Genomic DNA, 22,761 nt, shown 5'->3' with positions numbered 1-22,761 from the left:
CTTTGCATTAGTAGCGCCAATAAGAGGAGAACTGAGCACTTTGGTGTCCTCTGATCATGTGCTACCGGCTGACTGCACGGAATCAGTGCCCACAAACCCAACAACACACCCCAGTCCCCCAGGGGGGCAAGGCCAATTAAAACGTAATGGGTTCAAAGTCTTTCACGCTTGGCCAGCCCCAAACTAAACTGTTACTGCGTCCGGCCTCTCCATTGGAAACAGTGCTGAGACACAATTAAAGAGCTGTTACTGAACAGGCAGCAGCTATCATTTTTTCTCCCAGAGGGCCTGGAAGGAGTTCATAACGAAGGGAAAAACAAGGAGTGGGAACATGGTTACAGTGACAAATTTAGCTTTTGTTCTTTACATTCAGTCACTAATAATTAAACATTTTAATTTCTCTGTAAGGTGTTGTCTCTCAGCAGGATCTTTTTGTCTTTGTGGAGTGACTGAATGTCACTGTGTATCAGTTTAGACACTAACTAAATTACAGATTTAAACCATTTGCACTTCAATCTCAACACTTTGTTCTTTCAATGCAGTGGTTCCCAAAGTAAGGGCTGGGACTCCCCTGGTGGATGGCAAAACAATTATAACTGCACATTTTAAACGTGACTTTAAAAATATAAACAAAAGTTAACGTTTGTATAAAACCACGAAAAAAGCAACATGCACAGCAATATGTGCACACAGGTAGTCTCATTATAAACCGATCAGCTAAAATAAATATCTTGTGCTTTTTTGTTTGATTTTGGATCGGCCCATTAGTGCATTCCCACAGCAGGGGTTTTCAGTCTCCTGCAGCACTATTTTGAGGGTTGCAGGCAGAAAAGTTAGGGAACCTTTGTTGTTATGACTGTTAATCCATCAATTCTTTTTTTTCCACTACAAGGCCTTTTTTTTTCTTTAACTACAGTGGCTTTTCATTTTAAGTTGCACATGAAATTTATCAACTGCTAAAAGACACATCTTTTCCAGCAATGTCCTTTCTAGCATTTTCCTTTGAGGAACAGCTCAAAGTTAAATAAAGATTTGGTAAAAAAAAAACTTGGTACTTTTTGCTGCTAAGTTGGAAATTAAAAGCTGCATAGAAGTATCATCTCTTATATCTTTAAAATTGTGTCACCTCTCATGTTCAGAAATATAAAAGTACAACTTATTTAACTTTACATACTTTGATTTTTAATTTTTCAAATAATTCTTAAGAAACAAAGAAAATAAAACATTTCACATCAAAATGAGCTTTTTGTCTTTTTTTTTTTGTTGTTGCAGTTGTAGTTGTAGTAGGAAAAGTAGTTTGGAGTTCTTGTTGTGCCACCTATGGACAAAGTAAAATTTCTGTATAATGAATGTTTCTTGCAATCTAAGAAATCATGATGAATCTCAGATGTTCATGTCTGTCAGCATAAATAAGTATATAAACATGTTTTGAAGTAACTTTGCTTGAATTTTATTTTGTGAAAAGTAAACTGTGAGTAAACTTTTGCACAGCAGAGGGAGGAAAAGAGCTCCTGAAGTGCCTTCTCACCACTGCTCAACAAAAAAAGATTGAAAAAACACATATTCACATTTTTTTTCCCCTCAGTTTTTCTTTTATTGGTTTGTGTTGACTGCTGGAATATTCTATCTAGTATCTGTGACCAATCGTACATTAGTTTGAGTGTCATTACATCCCTTTTGAAATACTACCGTTACTGATGTCTCTGGGAAATGCAGCAAGAAGTGGATTAAGGAAGCAACAACCATAGCACACTATTCCTGAGAAAGAGGAACACAACTTTTGTGTGTGTTTTATGTTTCATTTTCACATCCAACACTACACAGTAGCATTTTTCACCAATCAGCATCACAAGAACGTCTGTAAAAGTGTATGAAGAGAAAGCAAACGTAAGAACCTGCATAAGATGAAACATTTAACAGTCCTCTGAAAGTAAATAAGAAGTATAATCTCTCAAACTAAAGCTATATACTTCAGTCTATCTGCTTGTTAATTGCTAAATACTGTTGGCCACAAGGGTAAGGGGGTCATTGACAATGAGAAAGCATGTAGTGAAGTCAATGCAAACAAGTACCAGAACAAAATAAAAGTTTAAAAGAATTGTTTCCCACATTTTCAAAAAGCTACTTAAAAAGACCGATATTAAAACCCCATAAATTTCAAAATTCTGATAACTGACATAGCTAGTTGAACTTTACTTATGTTTGTGTTTTTTTTCTGGAGTGTAAATTTACTGTATGTGGTGTGTTGTAACTGCTGTAATGTTCTCCCCCACTGTTATCAAATTCTGCAAAATCCTCTGAAACCTTAAACAAACAAGAAACAGAAAAATATATCGATAACAGAAATGTTTCTTCAGTTGAAACACTTCAGTTTTATCTTTGATGTGTGACAGATTTTTTTTAGACCACTGAATCTACTATAAAACATGACACCAAAGAAAAGCCTGTCTTAAAAAGAAATCCTCTTGAAAAACATAAATTTGAGTAGATTTCCTCTAAAATGTTGTTTGATCCTTTTATGGCTCCAACGTCGTGGCACAGCATTAAGTTTCCTCAGATACTATCTAAGTCTGCTTCTTGAAGGTTAAATTTCTGCTTGAAGTCAGTGTGATCTCACTGAGAGGCTGACAGCTAATCCTTTAAAAGGAAAATTATCATGATTTAACACTTAGAATGTTGCCTCATGATTGAAACCTTTGAAATGTGACAAGCCTGTAAAAAAAATAAAATAAAAACCTCACGTCATGCCCCTGATGGTGTGAAGACTGAACTTGAACAACGAGACGCATCTCATAACAATGTTCCTGGCAACTGAGAGATTTCACACGAGAACACACTTTTCCTAACACCCACAAAGTTAATACCACTCTTAAAACCAAGCATAAATCTCCAAATTAAAATCTACCTCCAATCATTATTCAGGTAAAACACTCTGTTAAAGCATCAACACAAAAAGAGGAGAAAGCCCTCTATATTCACATATTATTCCTTAAAGACAAAGTTAAATACAAACTAAAATCCAACTCTAAATGTACAGGGAAACTTGTGTTTCACTTTGTGACAAACAGTGCAGGTCAGCTCAGTAGCTCCTGGAGTTACTCCTTCCTCAATTCTGCATCCTCCTTCATCTTCTGCTCCTGCATGCGGTTGCGAGTGGAGCCTGAATGAAAGGTCACAGGGTTAACAGAGGGACAGGCGGCTGAGTGAAAATGTAAAAAGTTATAAAAAAGGAACTGACAAAAGAAAACTGCTTTTTTTATTTTTTGCTTACTCATTTCTGCAAGCTTCTGTATCAGTGTAGAATCTCCTCCCGATTTGCTGTTGATGTAGAAACAACAAGTGAGCTTTGATTGAATGTTAAGATAAACTAGAAAAAGACTCGGAGCGCAGACCTCTGCCAAGCATATTGTGATTGTCACGCAACACTTTAGTCCTACTTTAATGTTATACTCCCTTTCAGCAGATTGTCTGCTACAATCTGGTGTTAATTGAAGGTTTGTACGATAATTTGTTACCTGACAGTGTTGAGAATTATGATGACCCAGTGCATATTTCATTTTCCGGATCTTAGTATCCAGAATATAGCAGGATCTGGATCTTACTTCTGTCAGAAATTATGGTGATCTTGTCTTGTATTGTTTTGCAAAGCAATCCAACCATTTATCCTGGAGTTATATACACATATGGTGGAAACGGCTCTATCTCACAGTGATAAAGAATCCTTTAAAAAAAATCCTGGATCCAGACGGTGATCAGGATCACCTCCAAAATTTAATCACTCCTTCCTTATCTCATTTTGAACATTCCCTGAAAATTTCGTCAAGATCTGTTTGTTAATTTTTGAGTTATGCTGTTCACAGACAAACAAACAGACAAACTCTTCCCAAAACATAACCTCTTTGGCAGAGGTCAAAATACACCAGTGTCATAAGTGTAAAAAAAAAAAAAACCTGAGTGTTAACAGCGTCTATTTAAACACCACCTGTCACCTACCTGCCATCAGCCTCATCTTGTCCGTCCACGTCAAATCGTAACCTCTTCAGAGGTTTTGGAGTGGAGCCGAGATCCAAAGTCCTCTTAAAGGAGCGATCGCTGCTGTTAACCATCTGGTTGATTTTCTGGAAGCGGTTGGAAAGCTGCAAATGGTAGCATTAAAACAGACTGAGTGAGAAATGAAGAACCCTCAAATGTTTCTTTAATGATCTAAAAAGCAAAGACAAAGGCTTTTACCCCAAAAGATTCACCGATGGAGACCAGCATTCTGTAAAGACAGAGACAAATGGGCGCTGGTAAGAAAGTCATGTGCAACTGGAGCACAACAATAACCTCTATGTAGATGCAGAACTCACCTGGAGCGAGGAGTCATGATACCAGGAGACATGCGGGAGCTTTTCAATGGAGAGATGTACACGTTGTTGCTTCCAGGCACACGTAAGGGTGAGTTAGGGAATTTGTAGGGACTACGTGGTATTTGTGGAATAGGGGAGAGGGTGGGCGGCTGGAAAACCAAACAAACAATCAGAAGGGAAAGCAGAAATGTGTACACTTCATGTGATCAGGAAATGTGCTGACAAGCCTCACCCTAGTGGACGCATACTGCAAGATGTTGGTTTTCAGCTTCTGCATGAACACTTGGTTGTAGAAGACGATGATGGAGTCATAGTGGCCCTCGGAGATCAACACATGCTTAAAAGTCTGCAAATCAACAACAGTTGAATTATGTTTTTTTTATCATGTTTCAATTATAACAGCTAAAAAAACAACTTGCAAAAAAACAATGCATCACCTCCTGGTTGGTGTTGGGCATGTTCTTGTATGCTGTGACGATGGTCTTGAAGCGCAGATCAACACTTTTTACTTTACAGATGGCATACATGGCAGACATCATTAGCTAAAAAAAGGAAGGTAGAGAAAAAATACAGAGAAGATTAAAAACAAATGAAGAAAATAGAAAATCAGAAATAAACAGCTGTTTTGCTTTTGTACCTGGTCAAGGTGACGGTCTTTCATCAGCTCGTACTCATGCTGCAGGGTGTGCTGGAACAGAGTCCATATGATGGGCTCCAGTTCAGGGTGGGAGGACAGCAGGTAGGAGCAGAGCATCTTCAGCCTCAGATAGGCCAGGCGGTACACTAAAGGAAGAAACAAGACACAGAGACTTAAAGATAAAGAGCACACAAATGACAACAGGGTAAAAACATTAGCTGTCTTCAAAAAGTAAGATATGTTAATATTCAAGAAGTTTCCAGATTGTTGTGAAGTCAAGTAACAACAAACAATGCGAGTCTCATGAAGAAGCATGGAGCATGGAAGTGACGTCCCCCTTTTTTCTATTAGTCAACCAGAAAAACTTGATGTTTCCCAACTCGTGTGCAATGGAACCAAGAATGTGTGGGAGCTTAAACGACAGCTTACACTTTTTATAGAAGAGACTCAGAGAGTTGGATTTTGGATGCCGTGGAGTCTGGCTGGCAGGTTGGGTTGGAGGCATGGAGGTGGGCACAGCTGGGGACTCTGGAGGCAGGACACGAAGGCCTGGGCGCATGGGGGACAGATACCTGCAGAACAATCATAAAATCATTACACTGTGAAAATAAGGCTCTCAATAACAGGAAGAGCAAAGCTACAAACACAAAGGCTTCAAGTGAACACAAGTCATGGAACTTTACAAAAAACTATCTTTAAAGAAAACATGATTCAGGGCCTTGTGCGTAACACTGTTGTGCAAAACTAGTGTGAGTCATAACGGTTTTTAAGTGGAAGGTTTCTTACATCAGTGACTGACACAGACTGGTGACGGCACACTTACAGATCCGCTGCGGTGTGGTTGTGCTGCAGTGGTTGGCTGAAGTTTGCGGGCGTCTCCACCTGCTCTGACGCTCCACCCTCATGTTCCTGCTTCAGCAGCTCAAACAGTGGGGAACCCTGCAGACACAGACATAAACCAGGCACTCTTAACACTGAAAAATACAGGCAGTTAACTCGATCACAGTGAAAAATCCAATGAACAACCAAAACTGTTTTAAAGACTGATCAAGCTGAAGCTCTAAGAGTTCAGATTTCCTGTTGACTTTAGGACTTTTCTAGTCTGGGCAGCATGATAATTTGCGCCATAACAGAGGCACACTGGAATTTCAATCCCAACACCCACTGAAGTACCACAGTTCACCTATTAGATTATGCAACCTCTGCAGTCTTACGCACATGAAGAACCCGCAGGCAGAATCAGGGATGTCATGAGAAATCTGCTGTACTTTTGTTTGCATAGCAGTCTACCTTTCTTGGGGTGAGAGGTTGGGTACACCCCGAACAGGTCGCCAGCCTGGGGCTAACACACACGGACAACCATTTAAAGGGGACATATCATGCTGATCCCTGATTTAATACTTACATATAATATAATAAATTTGAAAACAAGACCTTTAACCCCCTGAATTTTCAAAAAATTAGATATTGTATTTTTTCTGATATCCTAGAACAAGATTTGATGCCTCTGAAAATAGGTCATTGCCAGTTGGCCGCGAGATTTCGACTGTCCTGACGACACGAGGATCCTTTCTTTTTATTGGAGTAATCTGATAAAGCAGCACCTCCTCTGTGATGTCAGTTAGTCATACAACCGCCACAGAGGGATACACCCACCAAGAGCAGAGTATAAACGTACAAACTATACATGTTACAGTACCGGTTTGACTCACCACACTGAAGCCTCCTGAGATGATCTGTGTCAAGGAGGATTTTCTTCCTCCTGAGCTGCAGAACCGTCCGGGTCTGACTCGGGGTCCAATACAAAAGGACGTATCCTACACTCTGCCATTTTATTAGTGCTATCAATGCCCTACGGTGAAGTTTTGGCAAACAGCAAACTCGCTCGGTCTGCTCCATTCAATGTGGCGATTTTGTAAATACTGCCATGCTGCAAAAACCGCCCCCTGGTTCTACCCCCTCCGCCCCTCTGATAGAACTGACCAATCAGAGCACAAAGGGCTGTGACGTTGCGAGGTTACTGGAGGTCATTCTCGAAACGGAGCGTTTCAACGAGATCTTCAGAATGGCCTAAAATGAGGATATTGTGAACGCTATTGTGGGGTAATGAAGGAACTAAATGACTTGTACTGAGGGCAGAAATGCTTTACAAGCATCCTAGTCTGGCATAGTGAAAAGGAGAAACAAGCATGATATGTCCCCTTTAAACACACACATTTTGGGAGGAAGATGACTCAGCTTTCTGACAACTCTCCATTAGCACCAAAGCACTTTGTCACAAGCACTTGTTGTTTGTTATTCCGAGTGTGATGTGGTTGTTTCTTTGTTTTCACTTCCATGTATTCTTTGTATGTCGTCTCCATTAAAGCCTTTATATGACATGTTAGCATGTCTTGACACCAACCGGGTGTGGTGCTCCAAATGTTATAGCCTGGTAAAATTTCAAAGAAGTCTTTTTACTCTGTAACGTTCTGACAAGTACGCAGTAGCTCCATTAATGAGTGGGATTTGGAAAAAAAGATAATTAAATTAGATATGCTAAATTTACTTACAATAACCTGATGGTTAATTTGTAACCAGACTGATAGCACACCTGTTCTTCATTTTATGGTGCTCTGAGACACACCCTGCACAATGCTCTCTGAAAAAAAGACAGTCACTAAAAAGACCTTTTCTAAATGGACTAATAATAAAGCATCTTGATAGCAGCTCAGCAATAATCCACCCTTCATATAAATACCCCCTTACACTTTTCAAACAATATTTAAGTCTGAAATCCTGAAAACATGCAGACATGGTGCATGTGACTCTCAACGTGCACACACAAAGACAGAAGTCAGCCGTGAGATCATACAGGGAAGTGGGAGTGGTTTACTACTCAGTGATTTACACAGTTACAGCAGGTTCAGACTTGCTATCAAAACATTCTTTCTGACACGCACGCCACACCCGCCTGACACACGTTTCACCGGCACACTTGATATTTGATCAGATAAACAGCATTAACTAATAAATTGCTGATAAGAAAACAGGAATGTTTTCTGGACCTGTGGAATCCTGTGCTCATTGTCAGCAGAGCATTCAGAAGCCCTAAAGCTGTGATATAAGCAAGCAGGCAGACAAACCAGACTCCTGCTGAATAAACACATTCTTTCCCTGCTGTGGAAGATGATTTAAAGCTGTGAACAAGAAGTAATCCCTGAGTTAAAATGTCTAAATTAAAAGGACATTAAAAGTCAAGGACTACATCTGTTTCCAGTGAGGTATCATAATTCAAATAACAGGTAAATGCAAAAACAAAGGAAGCAATGGGAGGACTTTGACAGAGGCTCCACCCTCCTGTTTCAACAGTCCAGAGAGGTCTTTATGGTAGAGCCTCTGACTTTCTTATTGTTACGAGGTTAAGAGCAAGGAAAGAGGAAAGCTGTGACCCCCCCTCCTGAGGGCTGCTTCAGGAGCAAACAGGAGAACTAGAGAATTGAAGAGCCACTGGAGTTAAAGAGAAGAGACAAACGGAAGAAGGGAAAGAGAAAAAAAGGAAGAGACTGAAAAGTTCCTAACTGTGGATTACTAACTGTGGACGTACAGAACAGCTTCTAAACACAGAAACTTAGTTAGCAGGAGTTTGGACATCGTTACAGGTATTTTGTGGAGCTGAATTTCTTTTCTCAGGGTTTTGGATGTGAGTGTATTTGCCTTGAGTTTTGGACTGTTTTTCAATCCAGGAGAAATGTAAATGTTCCCTGCACATGGCTGGTTTAACAACGTGAACTTGGATCTTTTGACTGACAAAGGCACACAGCTGAGGATTTTTGTTTTCAACTCTTTAAATGTTTGAGACTCTCCAGCTGGGTCCAAACATGTATAATAGCACTCTATCAATGGGTGTCATGGGGGTAAACCAGAACCATATGAATTGTAACAAGAGTGATGACTTTAAGTACCCTCTATACAGCTCAGTTTTTAGTGTGGTGTTTGTGGTTGGACTTTTATTCAACATGGTGGCTGTGTATATTTTTGCCTGCACACTGAAGCTTCGTAATGAGACCACGACCTACATGATGAACCTTGTGGTCTCAGACTCCCTCTTCGTTCTCAGCTTGCCTTTTCGGATTGCTTATTTCGTCAAGCGTGAGTGGGGGTTTGGAAGCGTGCTCTGCAAGATATCCGTGGCCCTGTTCTACACCAACATGTATGGCAGCATCCTCTTTCTCACCTGCATCAGTGTTGATCGTTTCCTGGCCATAGTGTACCCATTCAAGTCCCAGACCATTCGCACAAAGAGGAATGCCAAACTGGCCTGCTGTGCAGTGTGGGTAATGGTTCTGTCTGGAAGTATACCCACAGGGTTTCTTTTAGAAACCAGCTCACTCAAAAATGTGAACTCGTCACACGCACACTACTGCTTTGAAAACTACTCCAGAAAGCAGTGGAAAGCTGAGCTGTCCAAAGTGGTGGTGTTTATTGAGACGGTTGGCTTCTTCATCCCACTGATGCTCAATGTCTTCTGCTCAATTATGGTGCTGCGGACACTGAGGAAACCCCAAACTATCAGCCGTGGAGGGAACCTCAACAAGAGAAAAATCCTGAGGATGATCATCGTGCATCTGCTGATCTTCTGCTTCTGTTTCATCCCCTACAATGTGAACCTGGTGTTTTATGCCATGGTCCGCTCCAACATACTAAAGGGATGTGACGCTGAGTATGTAGTCAGAACAATCTACCCCATTGCTTTGTGCATAGCAGTGACCAACTGCTGTTTTGATCCAGTGATCTACTACTTCACCTCAGAGTCCATCCAGAGCTCCATTAAACGCAAGTCCACAGTGTGGCACAATGGTGCCAGGCTGTTCGACAGGCTACAGATGGACAGCTCGCAAAGCAGTCCAAACACAACACCTAAAAGCTTGACCCTGAGGCCTCTAAGACCCAAAATGTTTGACAGTGAGTCTACAGTCTGACAAACACCTAATTATGTAATGGGGTTCGTAATTCAGAGTCTATCACAAGTAAAACCTGTTTATTGTCACAGGGTATAGGTGTAAGCAGAGTGGCCCTCAGGATCATAACAAGGGACAAACACAGTGGTTACTAAGGAGTCACTCTTTGAACCCCTGGATTGGACACTACAAAGACTTTAAGCGCTGATCCCTCAGTCAATAAAGTGTGGAACACGCCAAAGAGCAGACATTTGAAGAAAACGGTGATTCAGAAATAATGAGTATGATGACACACACCTTTAGTACTCTGTTCTGTAAGAAGATGGATTTAGACTGTATATAGGTAATAATGACGCCTTTGTCATGTACATGGTGCTGCAAAAGAGTATGAGCTGACATCTTTGTGTAGCTTTATTCCTCAGAGAAGATTCTCTGTCTGGGAAATTTCACTTTGGTAAAGCTCAACCAGTATTAAACTCTTATTTTATACTGAGCTGTGCAGTTTCGAACTGTGGACTCATTTGGACGAGCACTTTCTAGAGCAGTCCGCTCTATGAGAGCATTTATCTGTTATTCTAAAAGCTAATAAAGGCCTTGTTTGATAAAGTGGAGTGTTGTGAATATTTTGCATTAACAAGGTACCATTAGTCTAGTCAATGACAGCAAAGAAACCGTTTGTCTATTTTATTAGTCATACAGGAACTAACCCACTTTGCTGCTGTGGTTTAGTCAATGTGTTGAAAACTGTAGATTCAAGCTGTGGTAAATATCTGAAAGCTGTGTTGAATGGACCAACAACATGAAAGAAACAACTAGAAAACAGCTCTCAGAGTAAAATGAAGCTGGAATGAATGTGAAATATTTGTTACTTCTCGTTAAAGCTGCGTGCTGCAAGACAGAGCACTACTGCATTCCTGTTGAGAGGCTTCGCCTGAGGGTCTGCACTGACATGGGTAGACTCATCACCAATGCTAAACTGATAGAAGGATTGTGAAACCAGAGCAGGCGAGCAGGCAACAACACGCCTCGGGAGGGAGAAGTACATTTACACGGAATAGAGCAGTGATGGTTACTGCAAAGAGAGAAAACTCAGAGCACTAAGCACAGTGAAACCTAAAGATTGATTTAGAAACCAGTGAAAAAGTTTCTTGAGTCTGTTAGCCACATTGAACTTGAGTTAATGTACAAAAATCACAGCATTTTATTCGGTGAGCAGCTTTAGTATGAAACTCTTCTCCAGTTGTAATGAATAACAGTAAGTAACAGTGAGTTACAGTAGCAGTAGAACAGAAGTAGTGTAGTGGTTGTGTGCCGTGTTGCTGCTTGTAATGTTTACTGGTTTTTGTCTCCGTCTCCTGTCTCAGAGCCACAGAGACAAAATTAGCTTATAACAACTACCCAAAATGTAAAAAAAGTGCTGAACCCAAAATGTAATCGAAAATATAATAAAACCCAAAATGTAAGAACTTGCTCCATTTTGGGTTTTATTTCATTCTTTTAGTCGCATTTTGGGTCACTGTTACATATCAGGCTCAAACAAGCCAACGCTGGCACAGCTAAATAGTTGCACACTTTCCTTGTTCCAAGAAATTTAATAAATAATAACAAAAATGTCATTTCTGACACAAATATGCCATTAATCAGACACAGCACTATAAACCTCGCTTTAGCTTCAAATGTGTTTGAGTAAAACTAAAAGACTGCATCCTTGATTTGACGTTTCAATGCTGCTTGTTTCACAAATCACATTTAAATCATATGACAAGGACAAAGTAGTGTCATGATATGTGCTGTGCGTGATTACATAATAGTTACTTAGTAATTACTATGTTAATATCCAGAACTGCTGTTAGTTCAAGGCTGCTGTGTTTTAAAGAAGACCTACTGCTTACTTTGGTGCAAGAACAACCGTTTAAAAATGTTCAAACTTGTCCTTTACAATTTATGTTTTTAAAGAAAGAAAATTGTTGACATAAATGTGTCAGGTGTCAAAACCTGGATTGGCATAAAGATTCATAAGATACATAGAAGTCTGATTACATCTTCTCTTTACTGTGCATTGTTAGTGTTCCTCTATCGGCTGGCTGACAAACAGAGTTAACCATTAACCCCAATCACTTGAAGGTTTATAATGGGAAGCAATAACCATGACGCCCTCCCAGAAGGCAATGAAACAATACCTGACTTAATTTCAAAGCTGATGACACAACCTAGATAAGGAGTCTATCTGTAACCTTGACTTGGCATCAGGTCTTCTTATAGAAACTTTTGACTTCATAAGCTGAAATTTGGACCAGAGGAAAAAGTTTGAGTGAAGGTGAGAAAAAAAGTGTGTGTGAGTGTAGGTGTACGCTGTTACAGCACCGTTACACCTGATGCTGCTGCTGAACACCAGCTGACTGGATAAACAGCTTCATCACACTGTCTCTGCATTGCAAACATCCTGATTCTGGTGAGTGTTAATTTTAATACTTTCCTCAGTTTTACAGATTGTGCTTAAATATATTCTATATGCACTTCATATAATAATATTTAGTTATTATGAAGTTAATACTTATTAGTGTCAGGGTTTGTTAGAAACTTAAGGATTAATAAGATAGGATCTAAAGTTCATCTGAAGACACATTTTCAAATAAAATTAGTGTAGAAAAAGTTGATTTTGAAAATGTATAAGATGACTCTTCTGAGATCTAAAAAAATAACTTGAGACTAAAAAGATATAACAGGGGTTAACACGTGTGTCACTGTGTTAATGAGCGCTCTAGTGTTGTTCCCATGATAGTAGTTTTAATTTGTCTGAGTTGTAGATTTCTTTAGCTGCCAACAGTTTAGTTGAATAAATCATGCCAAAGAGTGGAAAAAAAACAAAGTGGAAATGTTCTGCTGGGATGTAAAAATCCAGAAAAAATGGATGTAAGAATAATGATTGCTTGCTATAAGAAATCCAAAATCTGATTGCAAGATGCATTACCAGATATTAACTCATTAAATGAAACTGCAAATATCAAACTCCTCTGAACACTTCAGTGAGAAATCACAAGCTTTGCTCATGTGTGCGTAGCATAAGGCTTTTGTAATACAGTGAGATCTTTGTTTTTCCTTGCAATGAAATGACATGTTTGCCATTTTTATGAGAGCAGGAATTGGCAGTTAAACTTTATTGTCAGAATGCGTCTGACTGCCGTCTTGAATATCAAATATTAATTTAGCTGTGTTGGCTTATGTGGTAAATTCATGTCACCTCAGCATATTTACTTTCTATAAAACAGCAGGCATTTGATGTTTATTAAATTTTTTACTTGCCACAGGTTTAACTGCTCCACAAAAAAAACCTGTCATACATGCCCCTTTACTGCATCTTTAAAAGGGGATTCAGCTAAGCGTCTGATAAAGAGAGCAACGCGGTGATTCGCGGCACTGGAGCCGAGAATCCCGTGAAGCATGGAGCTGTTAAACACAACAGAGGAGCCACAAAAAGCTTTTTCATTCCCCTTTAACTGCACAGTGGACACCAGCTACCGCTTCACCTTTTATCAAGTGTCCTACAGTGTCATCTTCCTGCTGGGGTTGGCCACCAACAGCCTGGCTCTGCGCAGACTGTGTCAGTCTCCCTGCACAATGAACAGCACTGCCATTTACATGATCAGCCTGTCAGCTGCTGACATGTTTTTTGTGATCTCTCTGCCCTTGAGGATTTACTACTACAACCAGAAGGCCAAAGCTCTCCTCAGATGGACTCCTGGGGTGGCTTACTGTCACCTCACTTTCATCCTCAAATACATCAGCCTATATGGAGGGATCTTCTTCTTGGTGTGCATTGCTGTGGACCGTTACTTGGCTGTAGTGCACCCGCTGGCTTCAGCTCTCCGTAGAAAGCGTGCTGCACAGCTGCTGAGTGGAGGGATCTGGTGCTTGGTGCTGGGACTCAGTGTTGGTCTCCCTCTTATGCGCTCTGCAGCTGGCCCACACCAGCCCTGCCTGCTGGACCCGTCCTCTCACCGCCACCGCACCATCATCCTGGTAGCCCTGGGCTTAGTTTTTGGGTCATTTCTTCTGCCCACTGTGATCCTCCTCTACAGTTACTGCAGAGTGCTGAGTGTGCTCCATCAGCCGAGGCATCGCTCCCGCGGTAAACGTCGCAGCCGCCAGCACACGCTCAGAGTTATTTACTGGGTGCTGGCTGTGTTCCTGCTGTGCTTCGTCCCCTATCACATCAACCTCTTGGCATACACACTCACACATGTGGGGTTGCTGCCCCACTGTGGGCTAGCCAAAGTGACCAGGGCTGTGCACCCAGTAGTGTTATCATTAGCAAGCTTCAACTGCTGCCTCAACCCTTTCATCTACTACTTCTCCAGCAGCCTGGTGCACAGAGAGGCAGCCGGCGGTGGGGGCAGCAGCAGCCACTGACACCTGTCTGACCACAACACGACTGAAAATGACTTTAAAATTAAAAACAGCAATATCTTTACCTGAGCTTTACTCTTTGAAAACTGAACTTTACTCTTCAAAAACAGTCTGTTAAGAGGACCAGGAATGTTCCTATGGACCTATTTTTGACAGCTATGGTGTTTGACATGTCAGTTTTTGTGTTCACTTTAGTCTTTAGCTGCTTAGAGCTGAACTTTTTAAGCAGCACTTTGTCTGCTATTTTCAGTATATTTTGTCCATAGGTGTATGAAATATTGATTTTCAATGGGTGGTAAATATTGAACTGGTAAGGAAACTAAAAAAACGGTCCAGACTTTACGAAGCAGCTACTATGATGTTCTTGTTTCACTTATGTCATTTTTTAAATCAGAAAAAATGGTTTAAATTCAATTCATCTGCAGGAGGTGAGTACCAGTCATGGGCCAATAAATATATGATTGTGAATGTATTTTATGTCTTTGTGTTTTGTGTGTATTGCTGTGATAAAAATGCTGTGACACAGTGACTGATACACAACAGAAATGTAAAGAGAGAAACTCACCGTCCTCCATGCAATCCTCTCCATGATGAGATTCTCACAGGTCTCCAGATGTTTGACGATATCTTTGCTCAGAGTCGGGTCAGCCTTGATGAAGCTCTCTATGACTTTGTAGAAGTCAAAGGCGGGGAGGTTGACCACATTCAGTATCCATGGGAAACACACGTCTGTTTCAGCTGCCTCACCCCCTCCATGGTTGTATCCACCGGTCTTAAAACTGCTCTCTAATGAAGCAACAAACATAAGTTTTGTCAGATCTATAAGCATACACATTCACCTGTATGACTGGCATGAAAGAGCAACAGTTTTTTCAGATTTTTAAGAAATCAAACTTCATGCTTAGCAACATCAGCAATTCCCAGGACGCACCTCCATACGTGGCCATAACTACCTCCAGAGCACAGGCCAAAAGGGATGTGTGAAATGTGGAGTCATTGAGGAGTTTACTGTAAAGGAAAGCACCAGATTGAGTTCAAGGCAAAATCACCAAAAATCAAAACCACTTAAAAAAGTCATTACAAACAACAGCTACCGACAGATTCAAAGAAAACTGAATAATACACATACCTGAAGTTCTGCACAGACAGACGTTTCTCTTCCTGAAAGAGAGTTTAACCTTATTAACAAAGAATAACACTCAATATGAGCACATGTACCTCCTTTGTAAAACAGAGTTCATGTGATATGCTTCCTATCCACAGGTTTTGGTGTGAGAGCAAAGAAAACTAGAAAAGTACTTAGAGAGCACAGACCTCTACCAAGCATATTGTGATTGTCACGCAACCCTTCAGTCCTACTTCAATGTTATACTCCCTTTCAGCAGACTGTCTGCTACAATTTTGGTGTTAGTTGCAGGTTTGGTCGATAATTTGTTACCTGACAGTGTTGAAAATTATGATGACCCAGTACATATTTCATATTCTGGATCTTAGTATCCAGAATATTGCCAGGATGTGGATAATACTTTAACATCAGTCAGAAATTATCATGACTGTGTCTTGTATTGTTTTGCAAAGCAATCCAACAATTTATCGTGGAGTTATATACACATATGGTGAAGACAGCCCTATCTCACAATGATAAAGAATCCTTTAAAAAAAATCCTGGATTCGGACGGTGATCTGGATCACCTCCAAAATTTAATCACTTCTTCTTTATCCTATTTTGAACATTTCCTGAAAATGTCATCAAGATCTGATTTTTACTTTTTGAGTTATGTTGTTCACAGACAAAAAAACAAACAGACCAGCTCTACCAAAAACCTAACCTCCTTGGCGGAGGTAACAAAAAAGAAATAAAGATGTCTGTGATACATTTCTGTGTGTTATTCTTGGTGTTTGTCTAACAGTCCATCCCTGAGAAAAAGACAAAAAAATGAAGGGATTGATCATAGGGCTGAACAATTAATCGATTTTAAACCGACATCACAATGTAATAGAATGCAATTTTCAAATCACAAAAGCTGCAATCAGGAAAAAAGTCAAAATGCTGTTTTTTCTGGCAAAAAAAACCCTGTGAGATCCATCCAGTAGATTGTAGAGCCATACCCCTTGATCACTTTATTCTGTATGGTTTGTTACTCTTACTGACAACTGGAGGTCAGGAAAATTTCACAGTGTTCCTTTTTCTTTTTCAATTAAGAAATGCAAAAAAGACTTGTTTGAAATGCTAACAGTATCTTTTGTTGGTTAGTCATACTATTAAAACTTGTGTTATGTAAACAACGCAGAAGATAAACGTCCCCCCCCCCATCATATGCTAAATCGCAATCCCAATATTGGTCTAAAAAAACGCAATTACACTATTTTCCAAAATCGTTCAGCCCTACTAAATGTTGTGTAGGAGAGCGAAGCATAATGAAAGTACCGATTTCAGCATGGCCTCCATGATTTTGTAATACAGCCTGACACCAAGGGTAAATCTCTGGAAGACAAAAGACACACATGAGGGTTTTCAATGAATGAAGCATTTTGACCATTATCTTAGCTTTTTTTTTTTTTTAAGTATCACTCCATACCTGTTTGCCAAGTATGACACAATGCGGGCCGACAGCGTGACCAAACCTCTGGCTGAACGCCAAACCAAGGGTCTCTAAACGCTTCAGCACGTCCTGTGTCGGGTCCACGGTGCAATTCTGTCCACAAAACCAAAATTTAACCTCAGTATATGAGATGATTTTCCAGGAGACATATTAGATTCAGCCAAGAGATGACTTAACTTACTTTGAAATATGTGGCCAGGTTGGTAGATGGTTGATCTCCATTGGAGGTGAGGTCCCCTCTCAGCTGTTGAATGGAAGTCATGGCAGCCCTGAAAAGAGGAAGGAAAATCAGAAAAACATCAGATCAATCTGCAAAGTTTTAACACATTAAATTGATAGAAATGTAATAAATATGAGCTTTGATTTATGAAAACATTTAAAGGTGCAGTGTGAGGTAATAAGTATGATCAACTGGATGGACAATATTCATAATTATGTTTAAATGGGAGTATAATCATCTGAATTTAAACTTTTTTTGTGTCATCAGAATTAGCCTCCTATATCTACACAAAGAACAGGTCCCCTTCATTGGGGCCATCTTTTAACATTATGCTACACATTCCTATTTCTACACAATGCCCCTTTAAGGACATAACTTTCAGTGCGTCACAAGTTAACACTTAGCAAACTAAATGATCCAATATCTATGTCATCCTTCCCTTATTTCACAGACTTAATAAATCATTTTAAACTGACCCTCAAGAAAATATTAGGCAGATGTGCCCTTCAGGTTTAAAACAAAGGCACAGCCAGGCACCTAATGATGTGGTTTTGTAGGAAGGTGTCTGACTGTTTGAATATTCTTTAAAGAAGTCCTTTAAAAACCAAATGCATACTTTGGAAAATTAAGTGTAGAACCAGCTTGTGGAGGCTATCCACTCACCTGATTGGAGTTTGAGGAGGAATCATTGTGGTATCTTCATCTGGGAGGTTCTTCTTTGGCGTTCTCTCTACCTGTGATCTGAATACAAGGACAACATTTTTAACACTTCTCTTTTGAATGAAATCACCCCCAGACCACTGAATAGGGAAGACAAGACGAGAGGGTATTACATCTCTACTTTAGGTGCTTGAACAGTCTCATCGCCATCAAAAAACAGCCGTCCATCCAAGTCTTTGCTGTTGAGGTAGTGCTCTTCATATTGTTGGTCGAGGTCAGACACCTGGGGAGGAAATGCAAAGTTTAGCTCACTCATTGTAGCTTAAAGCTGGTTTTACCTGCACTATTTCTGATGAGAGAGCAAATTAACCATGCCTCGGTGTAAAAAGTCAACTGCTTTCTGTGCTGATGCCTGAATTGAGCTCTAACCCAGCAACAAATTCATTTTGCTAAAATGTATAATCAAAACCTAAAACAAAAATATGCAAAATCTGTCACAAGGGGAAACTTGTAGCTGTTTTGACACAAAATGTTAAGTTGTGATGATAGCGTCAGCTGTCTGAGTCTGTCTTAATCTAAAGCAGTAAAAATAAAAATGGAACTGGCAAAGCTACGAAGTTTGTGCAGCTACACTTAGAACAAAGACCCACAAAACCCCTAACATAACCTTTTACCCATATTTAATTTTCAATGTAAACACTACAATAAATAGAGACAAACACTCGACTTGGATGAGACCTTTGTGTAAATAATGTAATCCACCCGTCCATAACGGGGGAATGGAACAGTAAACCAAACATGTCCTACGTCCTTCTTCAGAGAATTTATAACAGCAAACAGGAGCATCCTGTCTCTTTTGTTAGTATACTCCCACTACAATATATACATCGGATACATCCCCTGCTTAAGTACACATTTCCCTGACACCATGTATGTTAAAACAAACACGTATGACCAGCAAACAGAACGTCCAACAGCTGCCAGATACTCAAACATGTAAAACTGGCAACAGCTAGCAGGAATGCATGGAAACAGTCCAGGGGGGCTGGGCAGTGAGGACAAACAGAAGAGCAGGTGTAGTAAAAAGAAAAAAAAAAAACCTACCTGAGGAAAATCTGGAGATCTTGATAGATCCAGCGTTTCCAGGAAAGCTGAGAAACTGGTCTGATATACATTCTTCACCTATAAATAAAATAATGCATTTTAGACCAAATGAAGCCAGAAATGTGTTGTAATATGACTGTAAGAGAGAGTCTTCAGAGAGGGTTCTGACCTCTTCTGTGTTGCAATCGTTCTCATTGCACAGAGTTTTGAGAAGCTGCAGGTCCATTTCTGACTCCGCAGGTCGGGATTTGGCTTTGCTCTGATTGCGACGAGATGTTCGTGTCTGGGGGCTCTGGACTTTGCTGATAGCAGATTCTGGGAAAATCATGTTTTAAAAAGATTAAAAAACTGAATTTTGATAATGGCTGGAAAATATGATGGGCAGACAAATCTTTATGACCTTTAATGGGGTGGATGAAGTGAATCAAACCTAAACTTACTGTAAAGAGGCTGTAGAATGTTGGGAGGACAGCGCTTGATGCACAGCTCGAGCGTACACAGCAGCAGCTGGAAGGATATGACCAGGTCATCCTCCATCTGTAAAGCTCTTCCTGCAGACCAGAGAGATGCAATACATCAGAAAACAACAACACTGCAGCAAACAGAGAAAAAAAAGAATGATGACCATTTGAAGACATTTATTTTTCATTTGACTTTAGCTCCAAAGACATATGGATGATAAGAAAGATGATGGAAAGACGTGAAAGATAAATCATGAAATGTGATCCCTGCTTGCAGGGCTTCCCACAGAATGTGCAGTAGAGGTAGCAACCCATGTGGGGCAGTTGTTCAAATAAAAGTACAATATTCTATTTTCTACACAGTGTGTTATATTAGCATTTATAAGACACTGTCTTATTCAGTTAAACAGTATAAATAGTGTAATTCATATGAATAAATTGTATGGGAGGGTTATGTGTTGGGCTGCATTGGACCTCTCAAAGTCTCTCTTGGTAGCCCGTACTTTGAGTAGGACTCGCTCAGATGATTGATTGAAAAAAAAAAAGAAATGATCTTGATTGTCACTGTGTGGGACACAGGACGTGATCCCTCTGTTATTGTTTTCTATTGAAAGGTCTGAGTTACCTTTGGCCAGGAGAAACATTGTCCAGCAGCTCCGCATGGTCTCCCTCTCTCTTGAAAGAGAAATCGAACCATTAATCTGCTGCATCACACTGAGAAAATATAAAAGAGGTGTATTTTTGCATATTCACTGATAAAATAGATGTGTCTTAACTTACTTTTCATCTGAAACCAAGGCAAAGATGTTCTTGCATGTCCTGAAACGAAGGGAATTTCATTAAGATTTGCACTTTTCCCTCAGTGTCTGCATGAATTCAGCTCCTTCTCTGTGTTTGCTTACTTCTCAAACCTCTGGTAGAGAGCGAGAGTCACATCGTACTTCTTTTCCAGTCGTGTCAGAGCTGAATTCACCTTGGTGCTTATAGTGTCCAAGTTGACATCCAGCTTTGGAACCAGACCCACAAACTGCTTCACGCTGAAAAAATGCATGCAGGCAAAGTTGTAAAATTGTGAAAACAAGCATTATACACATCCCTCCATCGTTTCAGCTTCATGACACAAGAGCAGAAAAAAGTACAACATGGTATTTTACTTTGGACAGTAAAAAATTACACATTACTATGCTGATTGTTCAGGAGAATTCACTAATAAAAACATGCAGTGTGAGTTCAGACTTACTTCAGATTGACTGCTTTCAGAACCTGAGTTATGGTGAAACAGGGGATGTTCATGTCTGTAGCTGACACAAACAGACAAGCTCCCCACAACTTTATTTGGCCATCCTGTAAAGAAATAAACAAAGTTTTAAAACTTTATCAAGTTCAAAAAAGCTTGCAATATTGTTTTTCCATCACAGCAATACAATCTAGATCCACACCAAACATTTAGTTCAACATGACTGCACTCAGCCTATGTTAAGTGCAGTAAATACATACAGCAGTTTCATTCATGGAGTCTTGAACAGCTTTCCACAGCTTCCATGCATGGTCACACACCGAGTCCGTCACATGAAGACCCTTACACAGGCTCACAAACTCAGCGTCCTTGTCTCTGTGTCTGTCGGAGAGAGGGTGTGGACAACACAAACACCGTTAACAGGAATCAAAACACGCTGCACCGATGACAACAAACTCTCACTGCAGCGACTTTCCTGACTGTAAGCCAAAGTCTGTGCCTGTTTGCCAGACATTTAGTCTGTTAGTATGTAATAACAATGTTAGAAATCATGGCACTCCTTGGCGTGTAAAGTTGCACCAAATCTCTATTGTTCGGGATTCACAGGAGTAAATACTCACAGGCATTTGCCCTGAGCCCAGGCCTAGCTATTTAATAAAGAGAAAAAGCTGCTCAGCCTTGCGGTAATAACAGTTGCTAGCTAGCAAGAGTACAATGCTGCCACAGGGTAGCTTTAGAAAAGAGTAATCCTCTTTTATGGAGTAACATGCCATTTCTTAGACTGATGAAATTCTGTCCGTGCAAACATAAGTGAACTTACTTTTTAAAAGACAACTCTGGACTCTCCTTCTTGTCCGGTGAAGTACTTTCAGCTGCAGACTTCAGCTCCTTGTTCTGTGTCGCACCAGAGCTGCGCTTTTTCGGTGGCATTACGGTGTTCTGTTACCTGTTAGCCAAATACAACACTTGAAACAAGACTGTAATCAAAGTGTAAAAAATTAGGCTGATAAAATTTAAATCCCACTTCACGAGTTCCGAGTCAACAATACCACAAACCTGACCGACTTCCTGAAACCGTGGTAATGTGGATGTTTGGTTTATCCAACCGATATGCGCCGCGGGCTGGCGGTGCAGCCGGAGCCTCGACTTCAGAGTGCCCTCAAAAGTCACTTATCACAACATCTTATAATCTAATATGATCCATGTGTTTTCCAAAAACTCATCCCCGATTTAGAATCTGTATCGAAACGCCAGCTGTAGATTTTCAATTGAAGATTTGCAACTCCTAAGCTCTGTGTGATGTGTCTCTGGGTGCTGTGTTCTTGCTCAGGGATCACGTGATTAACAGAAAACGAACTCACCCAAAGTCTGGAGATGAAAACGCGGGAAAATTTCTACGCAACATCCGTTCATTGGCGATTATCCCGCCACCGGACCAGACGAGGTACAAAGGATCCATAAAGCGTGAGGGTTTTTCATCATTTAAATATTTCAACTGTTGTAGCGTTATTACAATGATGAGCCTTTGTTCCATTACCCTTATGAACACGTATTTAATATTTTTTACAGCCGGCATGCATTTTATTATTTTAATGCACAATTACGCACCAAGTGGCAAAAGCTGCACGGCTTGCACAAAGTTTATCTTGGTCTTGAATTACAAATACCTTTTTTGTTTGATATATAAGAGAAAGAAGCCACATGAAATCATGTCCCCACAGTATGGTCCCCACCCTGCACTAATGTTTTGAAATTGTCGCCCTCTTCTGGTAAAAGTCATACTTCAATCATTCAAATGACCACAGGTATGGGTGTTGTTTTAGCCTGTTTAATTTATTTTTATTTTTTTTTACAGTCTATGGTGCTGAAGCATCTCCAAATCTTCTTCCAGTACTCCTAAAAATATGATTCAGAGGCATATGTCCTTGTTTTTTTTGTTTTTTTTTTTTTTTAAATTCAGTAGGTTTTTCTAGAAGCTTGATATAAATTTTTAAGTAAAGTAAATCTATAACAGTTTAGTTCAAACATTTCTCTACTTAGCTCCCAGGGTAATAGTCACATAACTACGGCAGATACACAGTTTTACATTTAATCCAGAGTGAGTTCTTTTTAACCCTCTCTTAACTAAAATAATAATAATAAA

The 22,761-nt window shown here is 40.1% G+C and overlaps 3 protein-coding genes across 4 annotated transcripts; 2 read left to right on the top strand and 1 right to left on the bottom strand.

Moving 5' to 3' along the window:
- Window positions 1-1,288: 1,288 nt before the first annotated feature.
- On the bottom strand, window positions 1,289-21,962 carry rb1 (retinoblastoma 1). 2 transcript variants are annotated; one of them, XM_074672694.1, is made up of 28 exons: window positions 21,675-21,962; window positions 21,439-21,564; window positions 20,879-20,999; window positions 20,622-20,725; window positions 20,284-20,418; window positions 20,162-20,200; window positions 20,007-20,056; window positions 19,361-19,471; window positions 19,090-19,235; window positions 18,921-18,998; window positions 17,990-18,099; window positions 17,820-17,897; window positions 17,118-17,205; window positions 16,913-17,029; window positions 16,762-16,818; window positions 15,463-15,494; window positions 15,265-15,341; window positions 14,899-15,119; window positions 5,810-5,925; window positions 5,416-5,558; window positions 4,987-5,132; window positions 4,787-4,891; window positions 4,582-4,695; window positions 4,350-4,498; window positions 4,231-4,261; window positions 3,994-4,136; window positions 3,272-3,318; window positions 1,289-3,160 (listed from the first exon to the last, which is right to left on the bottom strand). In XM_074672694.1, the coding sequence occupies exons 2-28, from the start codon at window positions 21,546-21,548 to the stop codon at window positions 3,096-3,098; spliced, it is 2,733 nt and encodes a 910-aa protein (XP_074528795.1). In that variant the 5' UTR covers window positions 21,549-21,564; window positions 21,675-21,962; the 3' UTR covers window positions 1,289-3,095. The 2 variants fall into 2 exon arrangements, with proteins under 2 accessions (XP_074528795.1, XP_074528794.1); XM_074672693.1 differs by having other exon boundaries at window positions 21,439-21,962.
- On the top strand, window positions 8,847-9,947 carry lpar6b (lysophosphatidic acid receptor 6b). The gene has a single exon (XM_074672803.1). It carries the CDS (start codon window positions 8,847-8,849, stop codon window positions 9,945-9,947), a length of 1,101 nt encoding a protein of 366 aa, XP_074528904.1.
- Window positions 13,368-14,381, top strand: LOC141791686 (lysophosphatidic acid receptor 6). Its single transcript, XM_074672315.1, has one exon. It carries the CDS (start codon window positions 13,368-13,370, stop codon window positions 14,334-14,336), a length of 969 nt encoding a protein of 322 aa, XP_074528416.1. The 3' UTR covers window positions 14,337-14,381.
- Window positions 21,963-22,761: the final 799 nt, after the last annotated feature.

The sequence above is a fragment of the Halichoeres trimaculatus genome, unplaced genomic scaffold, assembly GCF_033239565.1.
Source record: "Halichoeres trimaculatus isolate MK-OKI-2021-1 unplaced genomic scaffold, fHalTri1.1 fHalTri1_scaffold_6, whole genome shotgun sequence".
NCBI lineage: Eukaryota > Metazoa > Chordata > Actinopteri > Labriformes > Labridae > Halichoeres > Halichoeres trimaculatus.
The sequence above is the reverse complement of the archived record's forward strand: the minus strand, read 5'-3'. Positions and strand labels throughout refer to the sequence as shown.